This window comes from Lampris incognitus, chromosome 14 (genome assembly GCF_029633865.1).
Source record: "Lampris incognitus isolate fLamInc1 chromosome 14, fLamInc1.hap2, whole genome shotgun sequence".
In the NCBI taxonomy this organism is placed as follows: domain Eukaryota; kingdom Metazoa; phylum Chordata; class Actinopteri; order Lampriformes; family Lampridae; genus Lampris; species Lampris incognitus.
Window position 1 is genome coordinate 20,258,670 of NC_079224.1, and position 25,873 is coordinate 20,284,542.

General features: G+C 47.3%; 1 protein-coding gene across 2 annotated transcripts in view; it reads left to right on the forward strand.

Moving 5' to 3' along the window:
* Nucleotides 1-9,469: 9,469 nt before the first annotated feature.
* The window catches only part of LOC130123698 (WW domain-containing adapter protein with coiled-coil-like), a 34,469-nt gene continuing 18,065 nt past the window's right edge, over nucleotides 9,470-25,873 (forward strand). For both annotated transcript variants that reach the window (XM_056292955.1, XM_056292956.1), the window contains exons 1-7: nucleotides 9,470-9,865; nucleotides 10,348-10,381; nucleotides 10,935-11,127; nucleotides 13,945-14,036; nucleotides 17,624-17,739; nucleotides 23,959-24,053; nucleotides 24,471-24,740. In XM_056292955.1, coding sequence (XP_056148930.1) covers nucleotides 9,825-9,865; nucleotides 10,348-10,381; nucleotides 10,935-11,127; nucleotides 13,945-14,036; nucleotides 17,624-17,739; nucleotides 23,959-24,053; nucleotides 24,471-24,740 — 841 coding nt within the window. In that variant the 5' untranslated portion in view covers nucleotides 9,470-9,824. The remainder of the gene's footprint in view (nucleotides 9,866-10,347; nucleotides 10,382-10,934; nucleotides 11,128-13,944; nucleotides 14,037-17,623; nucleotides 17,740-23,958; nucleotides 24,054-24,470; nucleotides 24,741-25,873) is intronic.

Consider the following 25,873-nt stretch of genomic DNA (forward strand, 5'->3'; position numbering starts at 1 on the left):
CGCGGCAACACACTAGCTCGCTACCTAAGAAAATGACAGTATACTAGGCTACTTTACGATCACCTATATGTGCAAGCAAGACTATTAAACTTTCCAATGAGTCTGTTGTTTGTAAACAACAGAGTCTCATATTCTCATGTTCTGCATCATGATCTTACATTTACATTTTAGAAGTTTTGTCAGCTGTTTTCGCAGCTTCTTGCCAGCTTTGCAGTGCATTCTTTGCCAAGATGATGCAGTCGTATCTTGCAATAATTACAAGATTACTTTTATTGTGGAGTTAGAAAACAACGAGACAGGAGACGTGAGAGTAGACGTAGTCGAGGTAGTTTACTAGCTCCAACTTTGCATGTCATACGTTCGACAACGACACTGAACTGACTGTGAACCGTAAGCGGAAGTGCATTATCTGACGCCTCGCCTCTTCCCTTAAAGGTACACCGTCCTCTTAGGTGAATGTCTCTCGATATATAGATGTGGGTCACCACACAGGCCCCCCCAGAATTCACGTAAACAAAACAATGCAAAACAGCAAAAGTGCAAGTCATGAACATAAAAATAGACTCTACAACAGAACAGTCAATGACATAGTGCAAAGTCACGGGGAAAACAGGTGACGAGTCGGAGGGCGGACCCTGCGGCCATAACGGCTGCGCTTCACAGGAGGGGAAACAGATGGGGCCGAAACCCGGGCCATAGGCGGGGCCGAAGCAGGAACAGAGGCAGGTGCCGGGGCCGACCTAGGAGGGCGCCCCCGCCGCGGGGGTAGGGCCAATTGCATTGGCTCCCCAATGTCCAAGTGAGCGGGCTTGAGACGGTCTATAGCGACCCGCTCCGGCCTGCCCCCCATGTCCACCACAAAGTTCTTATCCCCCGCCTCCAGGACGCGGAAGGGCCCGTCGTATGGGGGCTGCAGCGGGGACCGATGGCTGTCGTGCCTAATGAAGACATACCTCGCTGATGGCAGATCCTTGGGGACGTAGGACCGGGGGAGGCAGTGTTGAGACATCGGAACGGGAGCGAAGGCACCGGCAGCGCTCCGGGACGCACTGAGGTGAGAGGCGGCCGACCAGGGAGCCGTAGCATCCGGAAGAAACTCCCCCGGAACCCGCAGGGGCTGGCCATACACCAGCTCAGCGGAGGAGGTCTGGAGGTCTTCCTTCGGGGCCGAACGCAGGCCGAGCATGACCCACGGGAGCCGGTCCATCCAGTCGTAGCCAGTGAGGCTTGCCCGCAGAGCGGCTTTCATGTCCCGATGGAACCGCTCACAAAGTCCGTTGCTCTGCGGGTTGTACGCCGTAGTGCGGTGGATCTTCATCCCCAGGTGCTCAGCGACCGCCGTCCAGAGCTCCGAGGTAAACTGGGAGCCCCGGTCGCTCGTGATGTCACCAGGCGTGCCGAAACGGGCCACCCAGCAGCCGATGAACGCCCGCGCTACCTCTGCTGCCGTCATGGAGGACAAGGGAATAGCCTCTGGCCACCTGGTGGCCCTGTCCACAATAGTGAAGAGGAACGTATAACCACGGGAGGGGGGCAGGGGACCCACCAGGTCAACATTGACGTGGTCAAACCGCCTCTCTGGAACCACAAACGGCGCCAAAGGGGCCTTGGTATGGCGGTGCACCTTGGCGCGTTGGCACGCCACACACGAGCCGGCCCAGGCTCTAACATCCTTACGGAGCCCAGGCCAAACGAACTTGACGCTCACCAGCTTGGTCGAGGCCTTCACTCCCGGGTGGGAAAGGCCATGGACGGTGTCGAAAACTCGGCGCCGCCAGGAAGTAGGCACCAGGGGGCGCGGTTGACCGGTGGAGATGTCACAGAGGAGGGTGGTGTTGGCCGCGTCGAACGTCACTTCCTCCAGCCGTAGCGCCGTAGGGGTCGACCGGTAGTCTTGAACGGTCGCGTCCTTGGCTTGGTCCGCTGCCATAGCGGCGTAGTCGAGTCCCAAGTGAACGGCGTTAACAACTGCCCGTGAAAGGCAGTCGGCGACGAAGTTATCCTTGCCCGACACGTGTTGTATGTCCGTGGTAAACTCGGAAACCGCCGCGAGATGGCGCTGCTGACGCCCAGACCACGGTTCTGAGGTTTTGGCCATACAGAACGTCAGCGGTTTGTGGTCCACGAAAGCGGTGAACTGTCGGCCCTCCAATAGGAACCTAAAGTGTCTGGTTGCGAGGAAGAGACCCAGTAGTTCCCTATCAAAGGTGCTGTATTTGCGCTCGCTCTCACGGAGTTGTTTACTGAAGAACGCCAACGGCTGCCAGCCCCCCTCCACCCACTGCTCACACACGGCCCCCACGGCGTAGTCGGAGGCATCCGTTGTAAGGGCTATGGGGGCGGCAGGCGACGGGTGAGCTAGCAGCGCAGCGTTGGCCAGCGCGGTCTTGGCGGCCACAAAAGCCTCGTCCATCCCCGAAGACCAGTCCAGCTCGTCCTTAGACTTCTTACCCCGCAGGGCCTCATACAGGGGACGCATGATGTGGGCGGCACGGGGCAGGAAACGGTTATAAAAGTTCACCATGCCCAGGAATTCCTGCAGCGACTGTACAGTGCGGGGGCGGGGGAACATGGTGACAGCCTCAACCCTGGCAGGGAGGGGAACGGCCCCCTGTGGAGTGATGTGGTGCCCGAGGAAGGTGATGGACGACTCCCCGAACTGACACTTAGCTGGGTTGATGATGAGGCCGTGTTCGCTGAGCCTGTCGAACAGCTGTGTGAGGTGTGTCATGTGTTCCTCCGCCGACGCGCTGGCCACGAGGATGTCGTCTAAGTACACAAACAAAAATGGCATGTCGCGGAGCACAGAATCCATAAGGCGCTGAAACGTCTGCGCCGCCCCTTTAAGGCCGAAAGGCATACGTAAAAACTCAAAGAGCCCAAAGGGTGTGATGACAGCCGTTTTTGGGACATCCAGTGGGTGGACCGGCACTTGGTGATACCCCCGCACTAAGTCGATTTTGGAATAGATGGCAGCGCCCGCCAGATGGGTAGAGAAATCTTGTATGTGCGGTATGGGGTACCGGTCGGGGGTCGTGGCATTGTTTAGGCGACGGTAGTCCCCGCACGGGCGCCAACCCCCGTCGGCCTTAGTAACCATGTGAAGAGGGGAAGCCCACGGGCTGTCAGAACGGCGGACAATGCCGAGGCGCTCCATAGTCGAAAACTCCTCCCTGGCTATTGCGAGCTTGGCCGAGTCGAGGCGTCGGGCCCGGGCGTTAACTGGGGGGCCCACTGTGGTGATATGATGTTCCACGCCGTGCTTGGCCACCGCCGAGGAGAAGGTGGGTGTGGTGAGCTCGGGGAAATTTGCGAGCAGGCGTTGGTATGGATCCCCGGTGGAGAGTGTGTTAGCGAGGCACAGCGCTCCAGCGCCCCCAAGCGTGCAGGGGTATGACGCAAAAGAGACGGCATCAATCACGCGACAGTTTTTAACATCCACCAGCAGGTTGAAAGCACAGAGGAAATCCGCACCTAGGAGCGGGGTGGATACAGCAGCCATCACAAAGTCCCAGCCGAAACGTCGGCCGCCAAAACACACGTCTACATGTCTGATACCGTACGTCCGAATGGACGTGCCGTTGGCGGCGTCCATCTGGGGGCCGTGACTGTCGGTCATCGTGTCCACAGCTTGTGCTGGTAGTATGCTGCGTTGAGCGCCAGAGTCAACCAGCAGCCGCCGGCCCGACAAGGAGTCTCTGATGAACAACAGCTTGCAGTCACGGCCGGCGCCCATAGCCGTTAACGAGCGCCGGCCTTGGCGTTTCCCTGAACCCTGTAATAGCATGGTTTGCGACACCGTTTTGCTTTTGCCCCAAACCTGGCATGGTAATAACAGAGCCCGTCGTCAGGTTGGCGGCGGGCTGTCACCGCAGCCGCGGTGTCCATATAGTCGTACACAGGTGGTGGTGGGGCGGTCTGGTGGGGTAGCAGGGCATGCACAAACTGTTGCCGGTTGGCCAGGAAAACCCTGTCTGCTTCAGCAGCCAGAGAACGGTAGTCCTTGGAGGCGGCGAGAGGAGAACTGGCCAGTGCTGTGCGTACAGGTGCGGGGAGCTGCCTCAGAAAAATGTGTGTGAAAAGAAAGGCCGGATCAGCCGATCCCAGCACAGACAGCATTTTTTCCATTAACTCAGACGGTTTGCCGTCGCCGAGGCCATTCGGGGACAGTAAACGGTCTGCCTTCTCCAGCTCCGACAGTTCAAATAGTTTCAGGAGGAATGTCTTTATAGCATCGTACTTGCCAGCAGCTGGCGGAGCTTCCAACAGCGTCATTGCTCGCGCCGTTGTCGATGCGTCTAACGCCGCCACTACGTAGAAGTACTGCGTTGCATCCTGCGTTATCCCTCTCAGCTGGAACTGGGCTTCCACATGTTGAAACCACGGCCGTGGATTATGCTGCCAAAAGTCGGGTAGCTTCACAGTAGCGGTGTAAATGCTAGCGTTAGCAATAGCCATGTTGTTAGCACCGGCGTCGTCGTTGTCAGACATACTCGTATTAGTAGTTAGATCACGTCGGGGTCACCAATGTGGAGTTAGAAAACAACGAGACAGGAGACGTGAGAGTAGACGTAGTCGAGGTAGTTTACTAGCTCCAACTTTGCATGTCATACGTTCGACAACGACACTGAACTGACTGTGAACCGGAAGCGGAAGTGCATTATCTGACGCCTCGCCTCTTCCCTTAAAGGTACACCGTCCTCTTAGGTGAATGTCTCTCGATATATAGATGTGGGTCACCACATTATACGATTAAAAACATGATTATCCGTGACAGCAGTGTCGAACATGTGAGGAGCCAGCTCGGGAATTTTTTTTTTGACAAATCAAGGCATCTTAAATCAGCAGTTGCTATGGCATCTTGAATGCAAGAGTCAAATAAAAAAGGGTACTTACTTGTGAAATGTTATATTATCTGAATTGCCACTTTTTTTCGACCCTGTGCGGTTAGAGCACTTGTATGCGCCGCAACTCAGCATTTTAGATGGCAATTCTAATGCAATTTGATCGCTTTTTGGTCTACCCAAGATGTCGCCGATCAAGTTCAATTGGCCTTCATAAATTGGTGGCACGAAATTAAGGGTTGCGCGATCCAGTCTTTTTTTTTAGATCAGTGATGTCATCTCAGTGCAGACCAGATATCATCTACAAAATCTATGAGACACTATTCAAACTACATCAAGCAGAGACAGCAGTTGGGTTTATGTGGATTCCAGCTCATAGCGGCATCGAGGGGAATGACATAGCAGCCTCTGGCTAAACAAGCCCTGAAGCAGGATAGAGTCATGAAGGAGCCCTTCAGGAAAGCTGAAATTGAAACAATAATAAGGAGCATGGGATGAGGGAAACAATGGCCGTCATTTGTATGAAATAAAACCAAAAGTGTGTGTGTGTGGGGGGGTATCATTAGGGAAAAATTCTAGGGAACCAGCAGTCATTTCAAGATTGAGGTTAGAACACACAGGATTCAATGGAACAACGCACCTATTAGGGAAGCATCCATTGTGGTGGACACGTATTGGGGACAGAATTCAACCCAGGAACTAAGGGTTAAGTCATGGTTGCCCTGGCAGGTTAACGCAGGGTTAAGTTATGGTTGTCCAGCCAGTTTTCTGATTATTCTTGCCACCTCCGCTCAGTCGAGCTGTGGTTTGGTTGCTCTCTGATTTACCGTGGATTAAAGAAAGTTGCCTACACGGCTAAAGTGTGAACCTACGGTCTTCTCCGTTCCTTCGGCTCTACACTGGTGACCCCGACGTCGGTTTTCGGATAAGTTTTCTGAAACCACACACATTATGGCTACGAACGCCGTTGCAATTAAACTGCCGGAGTTTTGGGAGTCTTCCGCGGCTACATGGTTCGCGCAGGCTGAGGCACAGTTCGCGCTCAGAGACATAACAGCAGACGAGACCAGGTACTACTACGTATTGGCAGCGCTGGGGTGCGCTACGGCTTCCAGGATAAGCGGTTTCATAACCAACCCACCGGCCGATGGTAAATACGCCGCACTTAAACATCTCCTCCTTGAAACTTTTGAACTGTCAACAACGGAGAGAGCACGTCGCCTCTTCGCAATTCAGGGCTTGGGAGATGGCAAACCATCGGAGCTAATGAGCAGGATGTTAAACCTACTGGGTCAAGAAAAGCCATGTTTCCTGTTTATGGAGCTGTTTCTGCGCAACATGCCGCCCCACGTCCAGACTGCGCTCGCTAAGTCCACCATCACTGATCCCCGTGAGCTGGCAAAGGAGGCTGACCGATTCTTCGTCGCTACACAACGTTCCTCCCATGCCGGGCTGCTGGCTCCTACCTTCACTGGCCCCCCGCCGACATCGCGGGCGTGGCCCGACGGTGGCGCCACAGCATCAGACCGCTACAAGCCCTCTGGACTCTGTATGTACCACGCTCGATTTGGTGCGAAAGCTAAACGGTGCCGTTCCCCCTGCAACTACAGGCCGACGGGAAACGAGAGGGCCAACACTCAGTAGTGGCCATGAGTGTTGGCGATACGAGCAGGCTACTCTTCATCCTCGACACCATCTCCGGTCGGCGATTTCTTTGTGACACGGGCGCACAGAGAAGCGTGCTCCCTGCTACTGACGTCGACATCATGGGCGGGGAGCGGGGCCCCCAGTTGGCGACGGCTGACGGCAGCCCTATCCACACCTACGGCGTGCGGTCTGTAGAACTGTGTTTTGGTGGACAACGTTTCACGTGGGAGTTCGTCATGGCCAATGTAACGCTTCCCCTCCTCGGAGCTGATTTTTTGTGCGCTTACGGTTTGCTAGTGGACATTCAGAACAGCCGTCTGGTCGATGCCTTAACCTTCTCCTCCTTCGCATGTACGCGGAGGGAAGCGGCCTATGCAGGTCTAGCCAACTCTCTCTCAGAGGCAGACAAGTTCACCCGCCTCCTCGCTGAGTTCCCTGACCTCACCCAGGCTACCCTGCTAGCGCATCCTTCACCTACAGCGCCTATTTCCATAACCACGGATGCATCGGACTATGCTGTTGGTGCGGTTCACGAACAGTGGGTGGGGGGGGCTTGGCAGCCTTTGGCCTTTTTCAGTCGCCAGCTTACACCCCGAGAGCGCAAGTATAGTACTTTTGACAGGGAACTCCTCGGTCTCTGGCTCGCTGTCCGGCATTTCCGTTTCCTGCTAGAGGGCCGCGAGTTTACTGCGTACGTGGACCACAAGCCCCTCACGTTTGCCATGTCCAAGACGGCCGAGCCATGGTCCGCTCGCCAGCAGCGACAACTCTCCTACATTTCGGAATTCACTACCGACATCCAGCACGTCGCTGGTAAGTCTAACCAGGTAGCTGACTGCCTCTCTAGGGCAGTGATTGGAGCGGTCCACCTAGGCCTTGACTATGCACAGATGGCCGTTGACCAGGCCACGGACCCGAGCATCCTCCGTCTCCGGGCCTCCGACACGGGGCTCCGCCTGCAGGACGTTCCTTTCAGCGACACAGGTGCCACCCTCCTGTGTGACGTCTCCACAGGACAGCCCAGGCCCATCGTCCCGCACAGCTGGAGACGCCCCGTATTTGAAGCTGTGCACGGCCTCTCTCATCCAGGCGGTAAGCCATCCGTGCGCCTGACCTCTGCTAAGTTTGTGTGGGAGGGACTTAAGAGAGACGTGAAAGCGTGGGCCGACTCGTGTGTTGCCTGTCAGCGGGCTAAGATACACCGCCACATTAAGGCGCCCCTGGAACGCTTCGCAGTGCCGGAGAGACGATTTGACCATGTCCACGTCGACCTGGTTGGTCCCCTACCCCCCTCCCATGGGTTCACCTACCTCTTCACTGTGGTGGACAGGACTACGCGCTGGCCTGAAGCTGTTCCCCTGGCATCCACGACGTCTGCTGATGTGGCCCGGGCTTTTATTGGGTCGTGGGTCTCACGTTTCGGTACGCCTTCCGACCTTTCATCTGACCGCGGGCCACAGTTTACCTCAGAGCTATGGAGTGCTGTGGGTGAGGCTCTGGGCGTCAAGCTTCATCGCACTACCGCCTACCACCCTCAGGCGAACGGCCTATGTGAGCGCTTCCACCGGTCCATGAAGGCTGCGCTTCGGGCTACTCTCAAGGACTGCAACTGGGTCGACAAGCTCCCATGGGTCATGCTGGGCCTGCGGACCGCCCCGAAGGAAGACCTACAAGCCTCCTCTGCGGAGCTGGTGTACGGCACGCCGCTGCGAGTCCCAGGCGATTTCATGCCCAATGCAACGCGTCCCTGGTCAGCTGTGGACCAACGAGCCTCCTTGCTGGACGGGGTCAGAGCTTTCACACCCGTCCCTACCGCCCAACACGGCGCGCCGGTGTCCCAGGTGCCCCCAGGTCTGCAGTCAGCGGACTACGTGTTCATCCGTCACGACGCACACCGCCCCCCTCTGCAACCCCCTTATGACGGCCCCTTCCGCGTCCTGGAACGGGGAACTAAGCACCTGGTGGTGGATTTTGGGGGCACGGCCGAGCATGTTTCAGTGGACCGAGTTAAACCCGCACACCTGGACTTGACGCAGCCGTTGGAGTTAGCCCAACCTCCTCGTCGCGGTCGTCCCCCGGCTCCGCCTCCTCCCCCCGTGGAGGCCCGAGCTGCCTCTTCTGCTCCTCAGGCCGACCTCCACAGGCCCGCGTCAATGCCTCCCAGAGTCACTCCGGCCCCTGTTATCCGGAGCCGCCGCGGACGGCCTGTTGTCCCCCCGCGCCTGCCTGACTTCGATTACTAGGGCGAATTCTGGGGGGGCTCATGTGGTGGACACGTATTGGGGACAGAATTCAACCCAGGAACTAAGGGTTAAGTCATGGTTGCCCTGGCAGGTTAACGCAGGGTTAAGTTATGGTTGTCCAGCCAGTTTTCTGATTATTCTTGCCACCTCCGCTCAGTCGAGCTGTGGTTTGGTTGCTCTCTGATTTACCGTGGATTAAAGAAAGTTGCCTACACGGCTAAAGTGTGAACCTACGGTCTTCTCCGTTCCTTCGGCTCTACACCATCATGATTTTGTGAATGTGGATCAGAAGAAACTGTTGAGCATGTTATTTGTCACTGCCAGAAATACTCAACACATAGAGAAAAGCTGAAGAAGGAAGTCAAGACATTTGGGGTGGGAGTATTTAATCTTAAGAATTTGTTCAACATTGAGGGGGAGAAATATAAACCATTGTTGTGCATTTGAAAGTGGCATAATGAAGAGGATCTAGTGCTATTATCATTTATTATTATTAGTCCCCCCCCTCTTGCCTTTCATCCTTTAATTCTCTGAACCACACTCCAACATAGTAGGTGGCGGTAATGCACCATAAACGCTAGTTGCCACCCGACAGTAAATACAAGAAAAAGAAAAAGAAGAGGAGGAAGAAGAAGAGGAAGCAGCAGCATCAAAAGAAGGCGACGAAGGAGAAGGGTGAGTAAGAAGAGGAAAAAGAAAGAAGAAGAAAAAGAGGCAGAAGAAGAAGTGAAGGACTGGTGGAAGCGGGGGGCGGTGTGTACGGAACGAATCGGATCTACGTCGTTTTCTCTATTTCCCAACTCTGCCGCTGCGCCTCTCGCTTGAGCTGCCTTAGTCAAGCTAAGAACATATCTAAACACGGTAGATCATGCGCTGAATGTGTTTTGTTTATTTGTCTTTTTTTGACGGACCAACCACTGAGCGATGCTTGTGCTCGGCTCACAGCTCTTAGGCATCTGTTTGGTAAGACAGATATAGTGGAAGAAAATCTGCTTTAAACACAGGAAAAGAAAAGAGAAGAGGCTCCAGATCAGACAGTCGAGAGGCCACAGTTCCCCCTCACGATCACGCACACATCACCACGGCCTTGATGGTGATGCATGCAAGGAAACCAACGAGAGTCAGCGATGGGTAACTTGGATATCAAGAATAAACGTGTTGTTTTCTTTTATTGTATTCCATCCACGGTTTTTGGTTTTATCGTAGTTTAGATTGTTGGTGATTCGGTCATCGGTGTAAATGCAGTCGGCTGCTAGCAAAGTTAGCTATTTAGGTTTGGGGTAATTCCCGGAACCAAATCATTCTGACCTAGTTAAAGTTGGATATCTCGCAACTTCGCGTTATGTCGATTTCCACACACCCATGCGTTATCTTAACTTATCTGAAGGGTTTTATCTGAATTTCAGAAATTGTATTTTTGTTATAGAACACGATTGGTAAATCTTGCAACTAGCTTATGCAAAGGCTAGTAAAACGCTAGTTACTAAGCTAGCCTGAATTGCAGTTAGCGTTGAGCTGAGCTTATTTGTCAAATTAGCCAACCACGTTAGTTAAGCAAATTGTCTTTTCAGTGCTACCTAACACAGAAAAGTGTTATCTTTGTCTCTTTACAGGTGCAACGACCGAAGGGATTCACAATCCTATCAGGTAGGTTTGCCTGATCCTGTTCTGAAAATGGCGAAAAGCATAGATCGCTAGCCATCAACAGTACCCATGTAGGTCTCTGTCTATTTCAAGGTAACAGGTCACTGTTCCTTCGGAATGTAGGAGTTGAGTCAGGTTTGGCTTCCCAAAATTATACTGTGATGATAAATAAGATTTTCTCTGTAAATTCTGTTGGATTTTTTTTATGTATACAACAGGAAGTAGTTATGATATGCATTATCAGTCTTAATCTGTAGACTTAATTTTTCATGATTCATATGATCTAAAAAGGTCAAAAATCACCATCATGTGTTTGCAGAGCCCAATGTTATGTATTAAAGCTTTTTTTGTCTGATCATCATCTAGAAAATAACTTAATTAGGCTATTTGTTTTTACAGTATCTGCATTTGTGAAGGTGTAACCAGATTTTTTTTGTATTTTTAACTTCATAAATGATAGAATGACCAATCAATTATTAAAATCATAATTGACTAATTTTCTGTCAATAAAATAGTGTTTCTGCACTATTTTAATACCATGCGACATCAATTTCAGACCCATAAGTCTCAACCAAAAAGCCAGTCCAGCAGCCTTCTCCGTTATGACAAGGTGCGAGATGGGTCATCGGACCCCACACCCCCCTACAAGATTCTACGACGCTCAGACGAAAGTCCTGTCAACAGACATGGTGATGGTGCAGGACATGGCAAGGCCAAAACATCGTCTCACACACTTAGAGGAAAAAATGGTAGGAAACGAACTGGCAGCTTGGAGAATTAATACACATGCCTTAAATACACTTTTCTCAAACGAGACATGGCTTGGACCCATCTGGCAGCAGAATTTGTGCGCCTGACTTTTTTTTGCAAAAGTAGCATGACTTGTATGCATAATAGTTTCATTTAGTGCAGCCTTAATGATCTAGTGTGAGACCTGACAGGAGTAACATTTAGTGTCAATTTTTGACGTATTCTCACATTTAAAAGTCCATCTCTCAAAATGGAGTAAATGCCATCATCTGTAGGGCTCTTTTTGCCAGCCCACCAAAAAGCACTGGGTGGCAGCCACAAGACACAAATAGAATAAAAGGCTTTTCTGCTAAATTAAATTAATGTCACGCACAACTATATTGTTGGGGGCAATATCCCATCTACAGGCAACACAGTGTGGGCTACTGACAAGAGTTTTGTAGCATATGTATGTTAGTATGCTATGGTTTAATCAGTTCATTTGGACACAACATTTGAGAAACATTTCATCAGTCATCTAATGCCCCTTTTCCACTACATGGTACCAACCTGACTCGCTTCTGTGTCGTTTTCCATCACCATAATCCACAATGTCGATTTTCGGCTCTCCGTTTTTTTCAATTTCAAAATATACTTTTTAAGATAACTCCGCTTCCACCGTTTCGATATTTAAAAATGCCAGGTGATATCCCATACGTGCACTGATGACGCAGTGACGCAAAAGGACACAGTGATGTTTCTCTGACCAATCAGAGGTCTGCATTGGTTTTGTTACCTGCCCCAGTGTTTTTGGAACCTCGACAAAGGTGGTAACAGTTACCAAAATGCCAGTACTTTCCACTAATGGCAAACGAAAAAAGGGCGAGTCGAGTTGAGCCGGTACCATGTAGTGGAAAAGGGGCATAAGTGACCTCTTCAGTCTCAATTGACTGCAGGTACCCCCACCCTTATAAACAGTACAGTGGCATAACGACCGAAAAAGATCGGTTTCATATGCAAATTGCCATGAGCATTAACTGGAGTTTCAGTGGCATTGTGTACTATTCAGAGGATTTGGGAATGGTTGTAATCACAGAATTGTAAGATTGCAACAGATGTACTATGTCTGAGACTACTATTTCTGGTGCAGCGTGTTTTGGGGTTTGTAAACAACTGAGACATGATGTTTGGGAAAATATGCGCCTCAACTCTTCTGACACTGCCGCCACATACGGACTCACGACTGGTTTACGTTTAGGCAGCTGTTGACCTTCTCCCTTCAATCGGCTGATGCAGTGTTGGGGCATCTTCCTTGCTTTGACAAATACCCATTTAGGATAACTGCACTTAACCAGGGCCTTAATGTGGGACTTCTCCCCTTTCCTGGCCCCTGTGTTGGTGGGACGTTGTCAGCTTGTTGTTACAGCATCTTGATGTCTCCTGGTTTGTGCTCCAGTGGATGATGAGTCAAATCCTTAAGTACTGAGCAGTATGTGTTGGTATTTTCCAAACATTGGGTCTCAGTTGCTTTCAAACCCCAAAACACACTGCATCAAAAATTGGTCCACCCCAAGGATCAAGTTCCTTGGCACAAACGGCAATATAGTGTATACCTGTTAAGTGCCAGGAGGATTGTCGTGACTTGTACATTGGGGAAACCAAACAGCCGCTGGCCATGTATTGGAAAAGTTGAGACGTATATTTTCCAAACACCGCATCTCTGTTGCTTTCAAACCTCAAAACACGCTGCCCTAGAAATTGTTCCACCCCAAGGATCGGGTTCCCCAGCACAAACGGAACAAGGAAACCAAACAGACGTTGGCCAAGAGGATGGTCCAACACAGAAGAGCTCATGTGTCAAGCCAGGACCCCACAGTCTACATGCATCTACAGGCCAGTGGCGTGGCCATTCTTTCAAGGATGAGGAAGTGCACATCCTTAATAGGGAGGAACTCTGGTTTGAACAGGGAGTCAAAGAGACCATCTATGTGAAGAGGAAACGACCATCACTGAACTGGGGGGAGGCTAAGGGTATATCTGTTGCCATCTTAAAATGCTGTGATTACAGCCACTCCCAAAAATCCTCTGTGAATAGTACACATTGTCATTGAAAGTCCAGTTAAGCTCACAACAATTTGCATATGAAACTGATTGTTTTCGGTTGTTATGCCACTGTATTGTTTATAAGGGTTAGAATACTTGCAGTCAGTTGAGACTGAAGAGGTCACCTAAATGAGTGATGAAACTTTTCTCTCTACATAAATATTGTGTCCAGATGAACTGATTCAACCATCTGTGACTAGCTGAGAATCTTTAACAGAAATTTCTTGTTTGGTTGTGCTTTTTTATAATTTGCAGTTTGAGATTACAGCTCTGTTTTAAGACCTATGTCAACCAAGATGACCTGTAGCTTCAGAATGCAGAAGTAGGCCAAAATAGTGAATCGTAACTATGAAATTGTGGTGAAACTAGCAAATAGAATAAAACTATCCATCATTTGGCCGTTTGAATATACTGGACTTTTTAAAGACCTCATTTCTCAATTTGGAAAGCCATTTGTTCTTTCCTAACAGCTTTTAAAAATCTTCCTATAGTACAATTGCACATAGTAAAAAATGAGTTGTAAGAAGTGCTGAAGCTGGTGCCAGAAGGGCATGCACATGGTAGCTAAGCAGCATCTACTCAGCTAGTCTTTGAATATATAAGCCTAAATGGTGCTGAGTTAAAAATGGGCAAAGGGGTGATGATTTCTCACTAGCTGTACTGCATTGGTCGCTAACCTGTGAAGATCCCCATAATATGGTATTGATATCTAATGCCATGTTACTTTGTTGCAGGGACCACTGATTCTCCCCAAGAGAATTCTCACAACAGCAGCTCCCAACACAGCTCTGATTCACATTCCACTCAGAGCAAGCCCGCAGACAGGGTAAGATGCCACTTTATTATCTACCCTGCTTTTATCAGCATGGATACACACAGGCCATCTGGGTGACTCCGGGGTACAGTTAACTGGGCGTTGCTGCCCTTATTTCTTCGTGTCTGTTAGTATTTTGCACGCCTTTGGTGCGAAAGACCAGATATGTTAAAGTCAGTAAGGCTAATGTCATGACAGGCTAGCTAGACAGAAGTTTAGGCTATTAAAAAAAAAACATATAAATACATGGTTTGCAGGGGTCGCTTTTAAGGAACATTTCCAGTTGTAAATGGGGCAACCAAGAGCTCATTTTGAGGTCATCCCTCAAGGGTTGAGGTCGACCCAAATAAAACTGAGCTAAACCACCACTGAGGGCTTTATTATTGTATTTACTGTAGTAAACAGTGTTTTGAATAATTCTTGTGTTTTGTAATGGAATCATGCAACAAAGTAAAGGTCAATACTTTTGGCTATGCATAGCTAAAAGTATGTGGACACCCAAACATCACACTCAAATGTGCTTGTTGAACATCTCATTCCAAAACCATGGGTGTTAATATTGAGTTGGTCTCCCCTTTGCTGTTGTATCAGCCTCTACTCTTCTGGGAAAGTGCTCACTAGATTTTGGAACATGGCTGTGGGGATTCACTCTCATTCAGTCACAACAGCATTTGTGAGGTTGGGCGCTGATGTTAGGGAGAAGGCCTGACTTGTGTTCCAATTCATCCCGAAGTGGTTGGATGGGGTTGAGGTCATGGCTGCGTGCAGGCCAGTCAAGTTCTTCCACATCCAACTCTGCAAACCATGTCTTTATGAACCTTGTTTTATGCATGTGGTCATGCTGAAACTGGAAAACCTTCTCCAACCTTTTCCACAAAGTTTGGAACTCAGTGGTGAGTGATGCAAACGAGGACAAACAACTTTTACATGCTACGCACTTCAGCACTCGGTGGACCTGTTCTGTGAGCTTGTGGCCTACTGCTTCAGCTCTAAGCTGTTGTTGCTCCTAGATATTTCCACTTCACAATAACAGAACCAGAGTCAACTTTGTTGGCCAAGTGTGTTTATGCATACAAGAAATTTGACTCCGGTTTACAGCAGTACTTGCATATAACAGCACCTACAGTTGGCTGGGCCAGATCTAGCAGGGCAGAAATTGAAAAACTGACTAGTTGGGAAGGTGGCACCCTATGATAGTGCCATGGTGAAAGTCACTGAGCTCTTCAGTACGACCCATTCTACTGCCAATGTTTGTCCATGGAGACTGCATGGCTGTATGCTTGATTTTGTTTTTTGTTTTGTGTTTTTGTTTTTGTTTGTTTTTTGCACCTGTTGGCAATGGGTGTGGCTGAAATAGCCGAACCAACTAATTAGAAGGGGTGTCCACATACTTCCAGCCATGTAGTGTATTTGAAAAAGAAGTGTACAAATACAAACACCAGTTGAATGACTCTAATCAAATGATCAGTTGAACAATTGGAACCTAAGGCCACAAGGCTTTATTTTCAAATTCAGTTCAAAACCAGAGAAGATCACAAAGGTGATTTCCCAAATAGAACTAGAATGTGATTCCATACATTTTGTAGGTGAAGTGGCATGTTTTCTTGAACACTTAATAGGTGGTAAGTTTAGCTAGTTTCTCATCGGAGGATTGACTGAATTTATTATGACTTTGCTATGTCTTCATTCAACCAATAATCAAAGCTTGGGACATAATATGAAGCAAAAGTAATAGTCAATCAACTACTGCAACAGCATTCTATATGGCTCAGCATCCAAAGTCCTAACAAACTCCAGTACATCCAGAACTTGCCCGCTCACCTACTCCCATTCCTGTGACAACATCACTTCTGTCCTCCAGAACCGCCACTGGCTCCCCGTCCCACAATGGATCCAATTTAAAGTCTTTCTCCTCACTCACAAAGCCCTCCATAATCAGGCTCCCTCCTACCTCACGGACCTGTTCCACTACCATTCTCCTTCACACAACCTTCACTCCTCTGATGCCAACCTCCTGTCTCTACCCCCCCCCCTTTTCTCCCTAATTGTACCTGGCCAGTCATCCCCGCTCTTTGAGCTGTCCCGGTCACTGCTCCACCCCCTCTGCCGATCTGAGGAGGGCTGCAGATGACCCAATGCCTCCTCTGATGCATGTGGAGTCGCCAGCCACTTCTTTTCACCAGGGGGACGTAGTGCATGGGAGGCGCTAGTGCAGCGACCAGGACACATACCAACATCCGGCTTCCCACCTGTAGACATGGCCATTGTGTCTATAGGGACGCCCAAACAAGCCGGAAGTAACACAGGAATTCGAACAGGTGATCCCCGTGTTGGTAGGCAACGGAATATACCGCTATGCTGCCTGGATGCCCCTGTCTCCACCACACATGACCGAACACCGTACTTGGGGTGACAGAGCCTTCTCCATAGCAGCCCCTTCCCTCTTGAACTCCCTTCCCAAATACATCAGATACATCAAATCATTCATTAAAACTCACCTTTTCAGAATTGCTTTTAATGTATGATTAATGTTGTGTTACATTTTTGTCGTGTATTGCTGTATTTATTTATCTTATGTAAAACGTCTTTGTACCTTGAAAAGCGATATACACATAAAATATATTATTAAAATCTTATCGTTGAAAGCTGAGCAAACATGCTCGGTGAACAGTAAAATGTTCTCTTACAAGTGACAAGTTAACATTCATTTTTGAATAAATCAGATCTAATGCTGAATATAATTTTGCTCAAACTACTGTGTCAAAAGCTTTGTTTTTAGTTGTCTAAAGGATGCCTAAAGTGTTCCACCTTGGTTGCCCCATGACTGTAAAAGTCAAGCCTTTGTTTATGTTGGTAAGCGAAAGTGGGCAGTGGCTCTACATGGGTCATAAATGGCAAGAGAAAAGAGCCTTTACTGCATGGGATAGTTGAGCCCATACCCATAAATTTTTTTGTTGCTAAAAGTCACATTATGGTTATTAATTTTGCACCGTCTTTGTTTGAGGAGCCTGGGAGAGATTCTTTGATCTCTTAGCTTCTGCAAAATACAATTATCACTCATTAATGGGCTAGTTGTAATTTTTGTGGACAGATTCAACAGTTAAAGAGGAGCCCTGACTGATCAGTACAAGGCTATCGATCGAATGAAGCTGTCTATGGGCACCAAACAGAAGGCTGGTTGTATTGGGAACCTCCTAGGTGTGCGTACATGTTACTAGATCTGCTGCTAGGAATTTAGGGCCCTCTAACAAGATGTGATGCTGGCTACCATGCACTCATTTGGAAAACTTGGTACAGCAGTACACCCTCTGGCTTGGGTGTCTGAATGTACTCCACCCACTAATGCCGTCCCTTTGTATTCTATGAAGGCATGTTGCTGAAAGAGCGTAGTCTGTCATGACATGACTTTCCATGTATTAATACATATTGGAGAATACTTTAAAATAAGACTTTAACTATGATGGGATAAAAAGTATCAGGGAAATGCCTATCATCCAATGACGTGCTAAGTGTGTCTAAATGATGCTTTGTTATGCTAAAGGTTGCAGTAGCTGATGTGTTACTCTGATAAATGCTTACTTATATGATGTCTGTCTCAGCGCCAAGACCCAGCCGATGACTGGACAGAACACATCAGCTCATCTGGGAAGAGGTATTACTATAACTGTAGAACCGAGGTCTCCCAATGGGAAAAGCCTAAGGACTTGCTTGAAAGGTAGGTCTATTATCTGGCCACTCATAACTAATACATCTGTATCTGCATTTCTGATCACAGCAATGGGAAAATTGGAAGTTTTAAAGTTATCTCCGCCAGGCGGTAGGGGATTATGCATTTGGTTGTGGGTGAGTGTGTGTGTCTTTGTCCGCGGCTAATCTCGCAAACTACTAGATTTATCGGGCTAACATTTTTTGTGCAAAGTTATGACCGTGCTGAAGAACCTCTCGGGGTTGTGGTGATTTAAAAACCTTCGAAAAACATTTGTTCTCACTATTGCTGCTCCCTCTCGTCATTCGCTCTCTAGCACGCTCGACGAATGCTACTTTCCGTTGCTGCCTGCTCACTCTCCAAGTGTTTTAGTTTGTTGAATGATTTCTCAGAATTTGTCATCACCAAATTATAAAATCTTGATATAAGGCCTCAATTGTGTACATTTTCAAGTGCTTTTTTTTTCAGTAATTGACAATGGTGGTACGAGTATCTGTTTGTACTCCGATAATATGAAGCTCTTTAGTTGTATTTGAAAAAAAAAAGAGAAAAGTTTCCTAGGAATTTGATATCTTCTACATAATTGATCAAATGAAAGATAAGTCCTGTCTGCATAAAGATCTGAGAATTTTTTAATACCCCTGTTAGCCCATATCTGAATGCCAGATGGGGCAGCATTTAGATGGTGGTTCAGCTCACAAATACCCCCGCTGTTCCGCCGGTAATTACACCAGGGGCACAGAGATTGGTTGGCGCTTTTATTCGTATCGAATAAAAGTCGAAAAACCATAGGTGGACTGTTAACAGGCCAGCAATCCCATCACTACGCACATTAAGACAACTATTAATACCGTGCTGTGCAAAAAAAGAAAAGGAAAAAAAAGTTGTGACCAAATCATGTGCTAGTGCAACCAACTGAGAAAGTTGGTAGCTCTAGGAAAAGTTAGTCTGGATCCGTACTCTAGTCAACCCAGTAAGATGTCAGGTGGAAAAATGTATATAGTTAGTCAGTTCTGATCTTATGGTGGCTTTAAGGACATTCAAAGAAGGTTGAATCAGTTAATATGGATACGTTTATTGACAGATACGTATCATCATGCATCTATTTTATATTTCCACTTACCACTTGATTGCAAGGGATGTGCCGTGTCCGACCGGTCGAGGTCCTCTACCGTTACGTTCTCTGATGAAGACGCCGTGTCCGACATATCATCTCTTTCCCCCTCATTACATGAAGAAGACGAGGTTGATGGCGATGGCGTTTCTTCTCTGGCCTGTCCGGAGCTAGAGGAGAGCTGCACTGGATTGAGGAGAGCAGTGTGTCCGAAAATACTGTTGCACAGATCATAATACGGCCAGTCCACTCGCCCAACACTGCTCCGGTTTTTATTGTGGTCGTGGATCTGGGTGTATTGTTTCTTCAGTGCCTTCAGTTTGTTTGTGATCTGTTTTTGGGATCGCCGGACGCCTCTCTGGTGCAGCAGCCTTCTTAGGTTCGCGTACACAACGTTGTCCCTCACCGCCCCGGTCATCTGCCTGTTGATCTCTTCCTCACCACGCACAGCGAGGAGCTCCCGCACTTCGAAATCTTGCCATTTCTCCATGTTGCTTTAATCCATGTTCACCAACAATGTATTTGAAAAAACAATCCCGCCAGCGTCGCACCGTTTGTTTATGGACAACAGAAACCTATAATTGCGTCACTGCTGTGCGTCCCCATTCATAACCAATAGATTCATTTGTCCCACCCCGGTTGTTGGTGACCCGGGTGCTGCAATTTCACACCGAAGTCAACCCGTGTCCGACCCTGGTCCGACCCACCTCTCGACCCGGATCGCCAAGCGGGGTCGGACAACCCGGGTTATCCCTTTCATACACAAAATCAACCCTGGTCCGACCCGGGTCGGAGCTTGGTCTGAAAGGGATATAAGTAATCTCTTTAGTCAAAAGTGAGTGCAGGTATCCCCACCCTTATTAACAATACAGTTGCATAATGACCAAAACCAATGATCAGTTTCATATGCAAAGATGGGTGTGACCATTAACTACAGTCAGTTTCAATGGCCATGTATACTGTTCACAGAGGATTTGGGAATATTTGCAATCACAGCATTATAAAGGCCACGACACACCAGGTGGCCAATGCCAGGCCGTCGGTGAGCGTCTATAGCCCCAGTTTTTGCGGTGTGTCCCGCACTGTTGGCACAAGTTGGACCCCTGTCGGCAGCTTTTCGGCTGATTCAGCATGTTGAATTGATGGTGAAGCCCGTCGGTGAGAGAGATCACTGATTGGCTGTTCAGCTTAGTGAATCAGTGTACAAGAAGAGAGAAACGGAAGTTAAGAAAGCAAGCAAATGACCAAGTCAAGAGGCCATACACAGAAGGCTCTTCTAATTTTTCGTCTTCATCTCACCTTTCTGTCTTCTTCCACAACCAAAACACTAAGGGCTGACAATGCCAGTAACATTTGCAACTTTTTATCAGACGTATTCTCGATTAGAAGTAGCTATATTACGACACCGTCTGTAGTGAGTGAGAGTTGAGTGAAAATGGTAAGAAAATGCTGCTTTGTTTACGGTTTGTATATCTGCAGTCCTGGGTCTTCCGGTTTCACATTTTGAATGATGAATAGAGACTACCACCACCTGCTGATATGGAGAGTTATTTCCTGTCATGCAGGCGCAGAACATACATGCTAGTTGGCTGTTGGCTGTAGTCTTGCGATGTGTTCAAGTGTTACTTTTTGGCCTGGATGTAGGTGATGTGAGGTGATGCAACAGTCGGCCTTCGTTGCCGCTAGTTCTCTGATGTCGGTTTGGTGTGTCTGGGCTCTAAGATGGCGACAGATGTACTCTCAGCCCCCCCTTCGGTTCAGGGATGGTCATTCCCTCTTAACATAGATGGCCTCTTTGACTCCCTGTGCAAACCAGTGTTCCTCCCTATCAACGATGTGCGCATCCTCATCTGAAAGAGTGGCCACTGGCCTGTAGATGGGTGTAGACTGCAGAATCCTGGCCTGACGCATAAGCTCTCCTGTGTTGTGCTGTCCTCTTGGCCAGTGTCTGTTTAGTTTCCCCAATGTACAAGTCATGTCAATCCTCCTGGCACTTAAAAGTATACACTATATTGCTCTGTTTGTGCCAGGGGACCTGATCCTTTGGGGGGGTGAACCAACTTCTGGCGCAGCGTGTTTTGGGGTTTGAAAGCAACTTAGATGTGGTGTTTGGAAAATATCCGTCTCAACTTTTCCAGCACTCCCGCCACATAAGGAATCACCACTGCTTTATCCTTAAGCAGCTGTTTTCTTTCTCCTCTCTTCGATTGGCTGGTGCACTGTTTAGGCCTCTTCCTGGATTTGACAAACGCCCTGCTAGGATATCCACACTTAACCAGGGCCTGTTTAATGTGGGATTTCTCCCCTTCCCCAGTTGCTGTGTCAGTGGGGACGTTGTCAGCTTGGTGGTACAACGTCCTGATGACTCCTAGTTTGCACTTCAGTGGAAGATGAGAGTTAAACCTTAAGTACTGATCAGTATGTGCTGGTTTATGGTAAACATCAACAATCAAATGTCCCCTATCACCAGTTGCAATTTCACAGTCTAAGAAGGCTAACCTGTCATTTTTCACATCCTCCCTGGTGAACTTAATGTGGTTTTCCACAGAGTTAATGTGGTTGGTGAAATGTGGCAAATCCTGAGAATTAATTTTAGTCCAGGTGTCATCCACAAATCTAAACTAATGGCTAGGTGGTGTCCCTGGATAGGACATCAGAGTCCTCTTTTCCACTTCCTCCATGTACAAGTTGGCCACTACAGATGAGACTTGGGAACCCATAGCACACCAATGCCTCTGCCTATAGTACTGCCCCCTGTATGTGAAGTACGTGGACTGAAGACACAGTTTCAGGAGCAGACACACTTGGTCAGTGTTAAGGGTGGCCCTATTGCTAAGCGTGGGGTCGTTTTGTAATTTCATACGTACTACCTCCACTGCTTCATCAATAGGAATGCATGTGAAGAGAGACTTAACATCATCAAGAGACCATCCCTCGCCATAATGATGTCCCTCACCTTATCCACAAAATCCATAGTGTTCTGAAAGTGATGTTCATTACTGCCTACCAACGGGTTAAAAATACATGCAAGAAACATAGAGATGTTATAGGTTAATCATGAGTTAATAGGCAGTAGTGGCACATCCTATTTATGTATCTTAGGTAAACCATACAGACTAAGTGTAGCGTCCCCTGGGTATAATCAGTGGTACAGAATTCTGTCAATAGCATTGTGCTGTTCAGGTGCTCATAAGTATTCATGTCGCTAAGTAACATCATAACTTTCTCATGATAGTACGTCTGGTTTAATACAACAGTGCATCTGCCTTTGTCTGCCGAAAGGATGACAATCTGTCACCATTTTACAATGCTGTGATTGCAAACATTCCCAAATCCTCTGTGAATAGTACACATGGCCATTGAAACTGTAGTTAATGGTCATGCCGAGGGTTGGGAATCGTTTGAATTTTATCGATTCAGATTCTGCTTAACGATTCCGGTTCTTATCGATTCCCGAGTTTCAATTCCAATATGGTAAAAAAAGAGGTCAAATGTTTAGATAACAAAAATATCTTTATTTTTTTAAGCATTAACTGAATATTAACAATGTAAATACATACAAATAAACACATCATCCAAGACAAATACTGGTGTCCAAACAACACAATCATATTTGTAGATAATTAGTAGTGGAAAACGCTCTAATCTCGTATATTCCACCTGACAACAACACAGTGGAAAGCAGTAACAACGGAACCATTTGCTAACATCACTGAGCTCAGATATTTAAAATGTTAGACTTTTCCACCATGTACCATGCGGAAATCAGTGGATTGCTCAAACTATATCTGGAAGGAGGAGTGTATTTTGAATTTAGGGCCCTGTCATCTCCCTGCAAAGAAAAATTCAACATGACAGTAACTGTTACTGCACAAGTAACCTACCACCATCAAACTCTTTCTCCCATTTTTTTTTAAACCTTTCCTACCTAAATGAAGGGGATTCGACAGCTGAGAACAGGTGTAGCCCTTTCACCACAAAAGCTGTTACCGCTCTGTGGCACTCCTCGGTTTTCTCCTTGGTCATACTTCCTTTTATTGCCAAAGAGAACGGTGTCTCACAGCTTGTTGTCTTCCCGGGCTCTACTGGAGGTGCTTGCGATGTGCTGGCGCTGTCTTGAGTCTGACACACTCGCAGTCGGAGACTGCAGGACGTCAAACACTGTACATTCTTTCAAATTGATGCCGTGTTGCCTTAAGCATTTGGTCAGATTTGAGGTGCAACCTGCCTTGCAGCTAATAAACTTCCCACATTTACTGCACTCAGCTTTATTGTCGCATTCTTTGGCAAAGTACAGCCACACTTTGGACCATTTACCGTGGTCCATCTTTCAAACTGCTGCTGTGATGCTAGACAAACATGCTAACCGCTAGCTCGTATCAAAACAAATGGACACGGACACACAGGCGCGGTTGCATTGATGCGTAAAGTAGGCAGGTCCTGCCAGATATAATAATAATAATAATAATAATAAAAAAGCCGCCAAGTCCTTGGACACATATGTAGCTGTTATTTGCAATAATAAAGATTTATATCTCTTTTAGGAGCCAATAAGCAGAACCGAAATTCAACTTTTTTTAATGGGTACCTGGCATTTTTAATTGGTTCTAATTTGGAACCGAGTTTCTGTTCCCAACCCTAGTCATGCCCATATTTGCATCTGAAACTGGTTGTTGGTTTCAGTTGTTATGTAACCGTATTGTTTATTATGGTGGGGATGCCTGCAGTCAGTTTAGACTGAAGAGGTCAAGTATCTGTCAATAAACGTTGTGTCCAGATGAACTGATTCAACCTTCTTTGATTTTCTCACCTGGATTATTGAGCATGCATAAAGACTTTAAGGACATTGTTAGCAATTTTTGGTAAGTTTGCATTTCACGGAAGGAATTGGTAAATGCCTGCCTTGTTTTAGAACAACTATAATGTCCCTTAGCTGAAGGCAAATTAAAGACTGATCTATTTTATTAAGTATGCTGAGTCTGGAGCAAATTGAGAAGCAAACTGTGGCCTTTGGTTACATTTGTTTTTTTCAGGTTTTATAGCTTTTCTAACAGTAAATGTTCAATGTACACATTGCTATTGTTAATTCCTGCATTTATTCTGTCCTGTTCCAGAGAACGACAGAAGGATTCTGCTAAGATGGCGGCCAACAGCTTCCCCAAGGACATGGACTACAGACAAGAGGCCTTGCAGGACAAAGCTACATCAAGTATGGACCAACTGTAGATCAAGATTTGAACAAATAGTTTTACAAATAGCTAGTTTTGGCATCCTGTCCCTGACATAGTTGGTGGCTCCCTGCTGATCACTTAGTAGTTAATAGATAGACTCATGGTATACATAGAACTATAATTGGCTACATTCTTGTACATAAGAAGAAGAGCCAGATCTACAGTGTTTTAGAGCTCTTTAGTAGAGTAATGCTTTGTTACGTTGACATGAAGTTGGATTTCTTTATCAATGCTAGCCTTTTCTTTAACTGAAATCTCACTGCTCAAGTGGGAATGAACTGCTTATTTTTATATTTTCATTCGCCCAGTGTGGTGAGGAATGACCAGATCTTCATGCAGGTGTTTTTACCGAAGGCAGGAGGTTTTCATGATGTCTTTCTTTCTTGTTTCTGCAGAGAGCACTTCAGGAGATCAGTCCACAGCATCCAACTCCAGCCATTCCATCTCTTCCTCTTCTGTCTCTCAGAGCCTGAACTCTGTCTCTGGTGCTTCAGGCTCCACTCCTTCCATCACTTCCTCTTCCTCTGTGCTTGTGCCGCCAGCTGCCCAATCCCAGGCCACAGCCCTGCTCCAGGATCCTGCCCTCCTCCATCAGCTCCTCCCAGCGTTGCAGGCTACTCTGCAGATGAACAACGGCAGCATGGACATGGCCAAGATTAATGAGGGTGAGGATCAAGATAGGCATTGTGCACTGAACAAACAAGACTGTGTGTCAACATTGCTGGGGTTTAGAATTTTGATTCTCTTGGATTCTGGGGCTAGTCATGCAAAACAAAATTAGTTGTAAGGTAGTTTGAATAATTATGTCCACCGGTTTTCAGGTTTATTTGTTTATTTATATAATCCTAAACCACAGTTCGTCTTTATATTCACACAATGAGAATCGGGTACCTACAGTGAACCAGTGGTTTTCAGTTTTGTCCTCATAGGGTTACTATACTGTTGGCTTTTTATTCTGCCACGTAGTAAATAACATTCACCTGTTGTGCCAGGTCTAAAAACTTGTTTGGTTGCTCAGAATGACTGACATGGTGAGTGTAATTATCTACTTGGCAGAAGAGAAAACCAGGAGTACAATAAGGCTTAAAATTCTCCAGCAACGTGCCAGATTTGTGGCATAAGGTAATTTTAAAGTCACTACATAATCTCTCCATTTGAAGCTCATTCCCAAAATGGAAACAAACGTTCCATGTGGTTTTCTCCAATTATTCATGACCGTACAGTGCAATATTTCTCAATGTTCAATGTTATGCGAGTATGGGAGTTTCTCGTCCAGTCAGGAATGACTACCTCGGTGAGTTATGCAGCATGCATGAGATAAAAAATATCCGCTGAAATACAGTCAAAAGTTTTATTTAAAGAGAGAAAAGATAAGTGCTTACGATATGAGAAGATATGAGCTTAAAGATATGAGAAGTGTGAAAAATAGGTATTGGCATGGTTAGAGGAAACTGTTGGAGTTTGTTTGGCATTTGGTGTCAAATTGAGAGAGCCCGATGCTTGTTTCTGCACTGTGTGCTTGATTATATTATTGTATGGCAGTAGTGGCTAGAAAATGTTCTTTTGCGAAGAGACTGATCCCAGTCACCGGACTGCTCTATGTGCATTTCAATACACCAGCTACCGTAGTCACTTAAGCAGTCGTGCCAGTGTGGGTGATCTGAAAATAGATGTGTGTACATTCATAGTGGAATATGACCTACAGAAGTAACAGTGCAATAACCATATAAAGCAATACCAGAAACTAGTTATTGTTTAAGGATGCACAATATTGACATTGTTGCAATATCCAGTAACT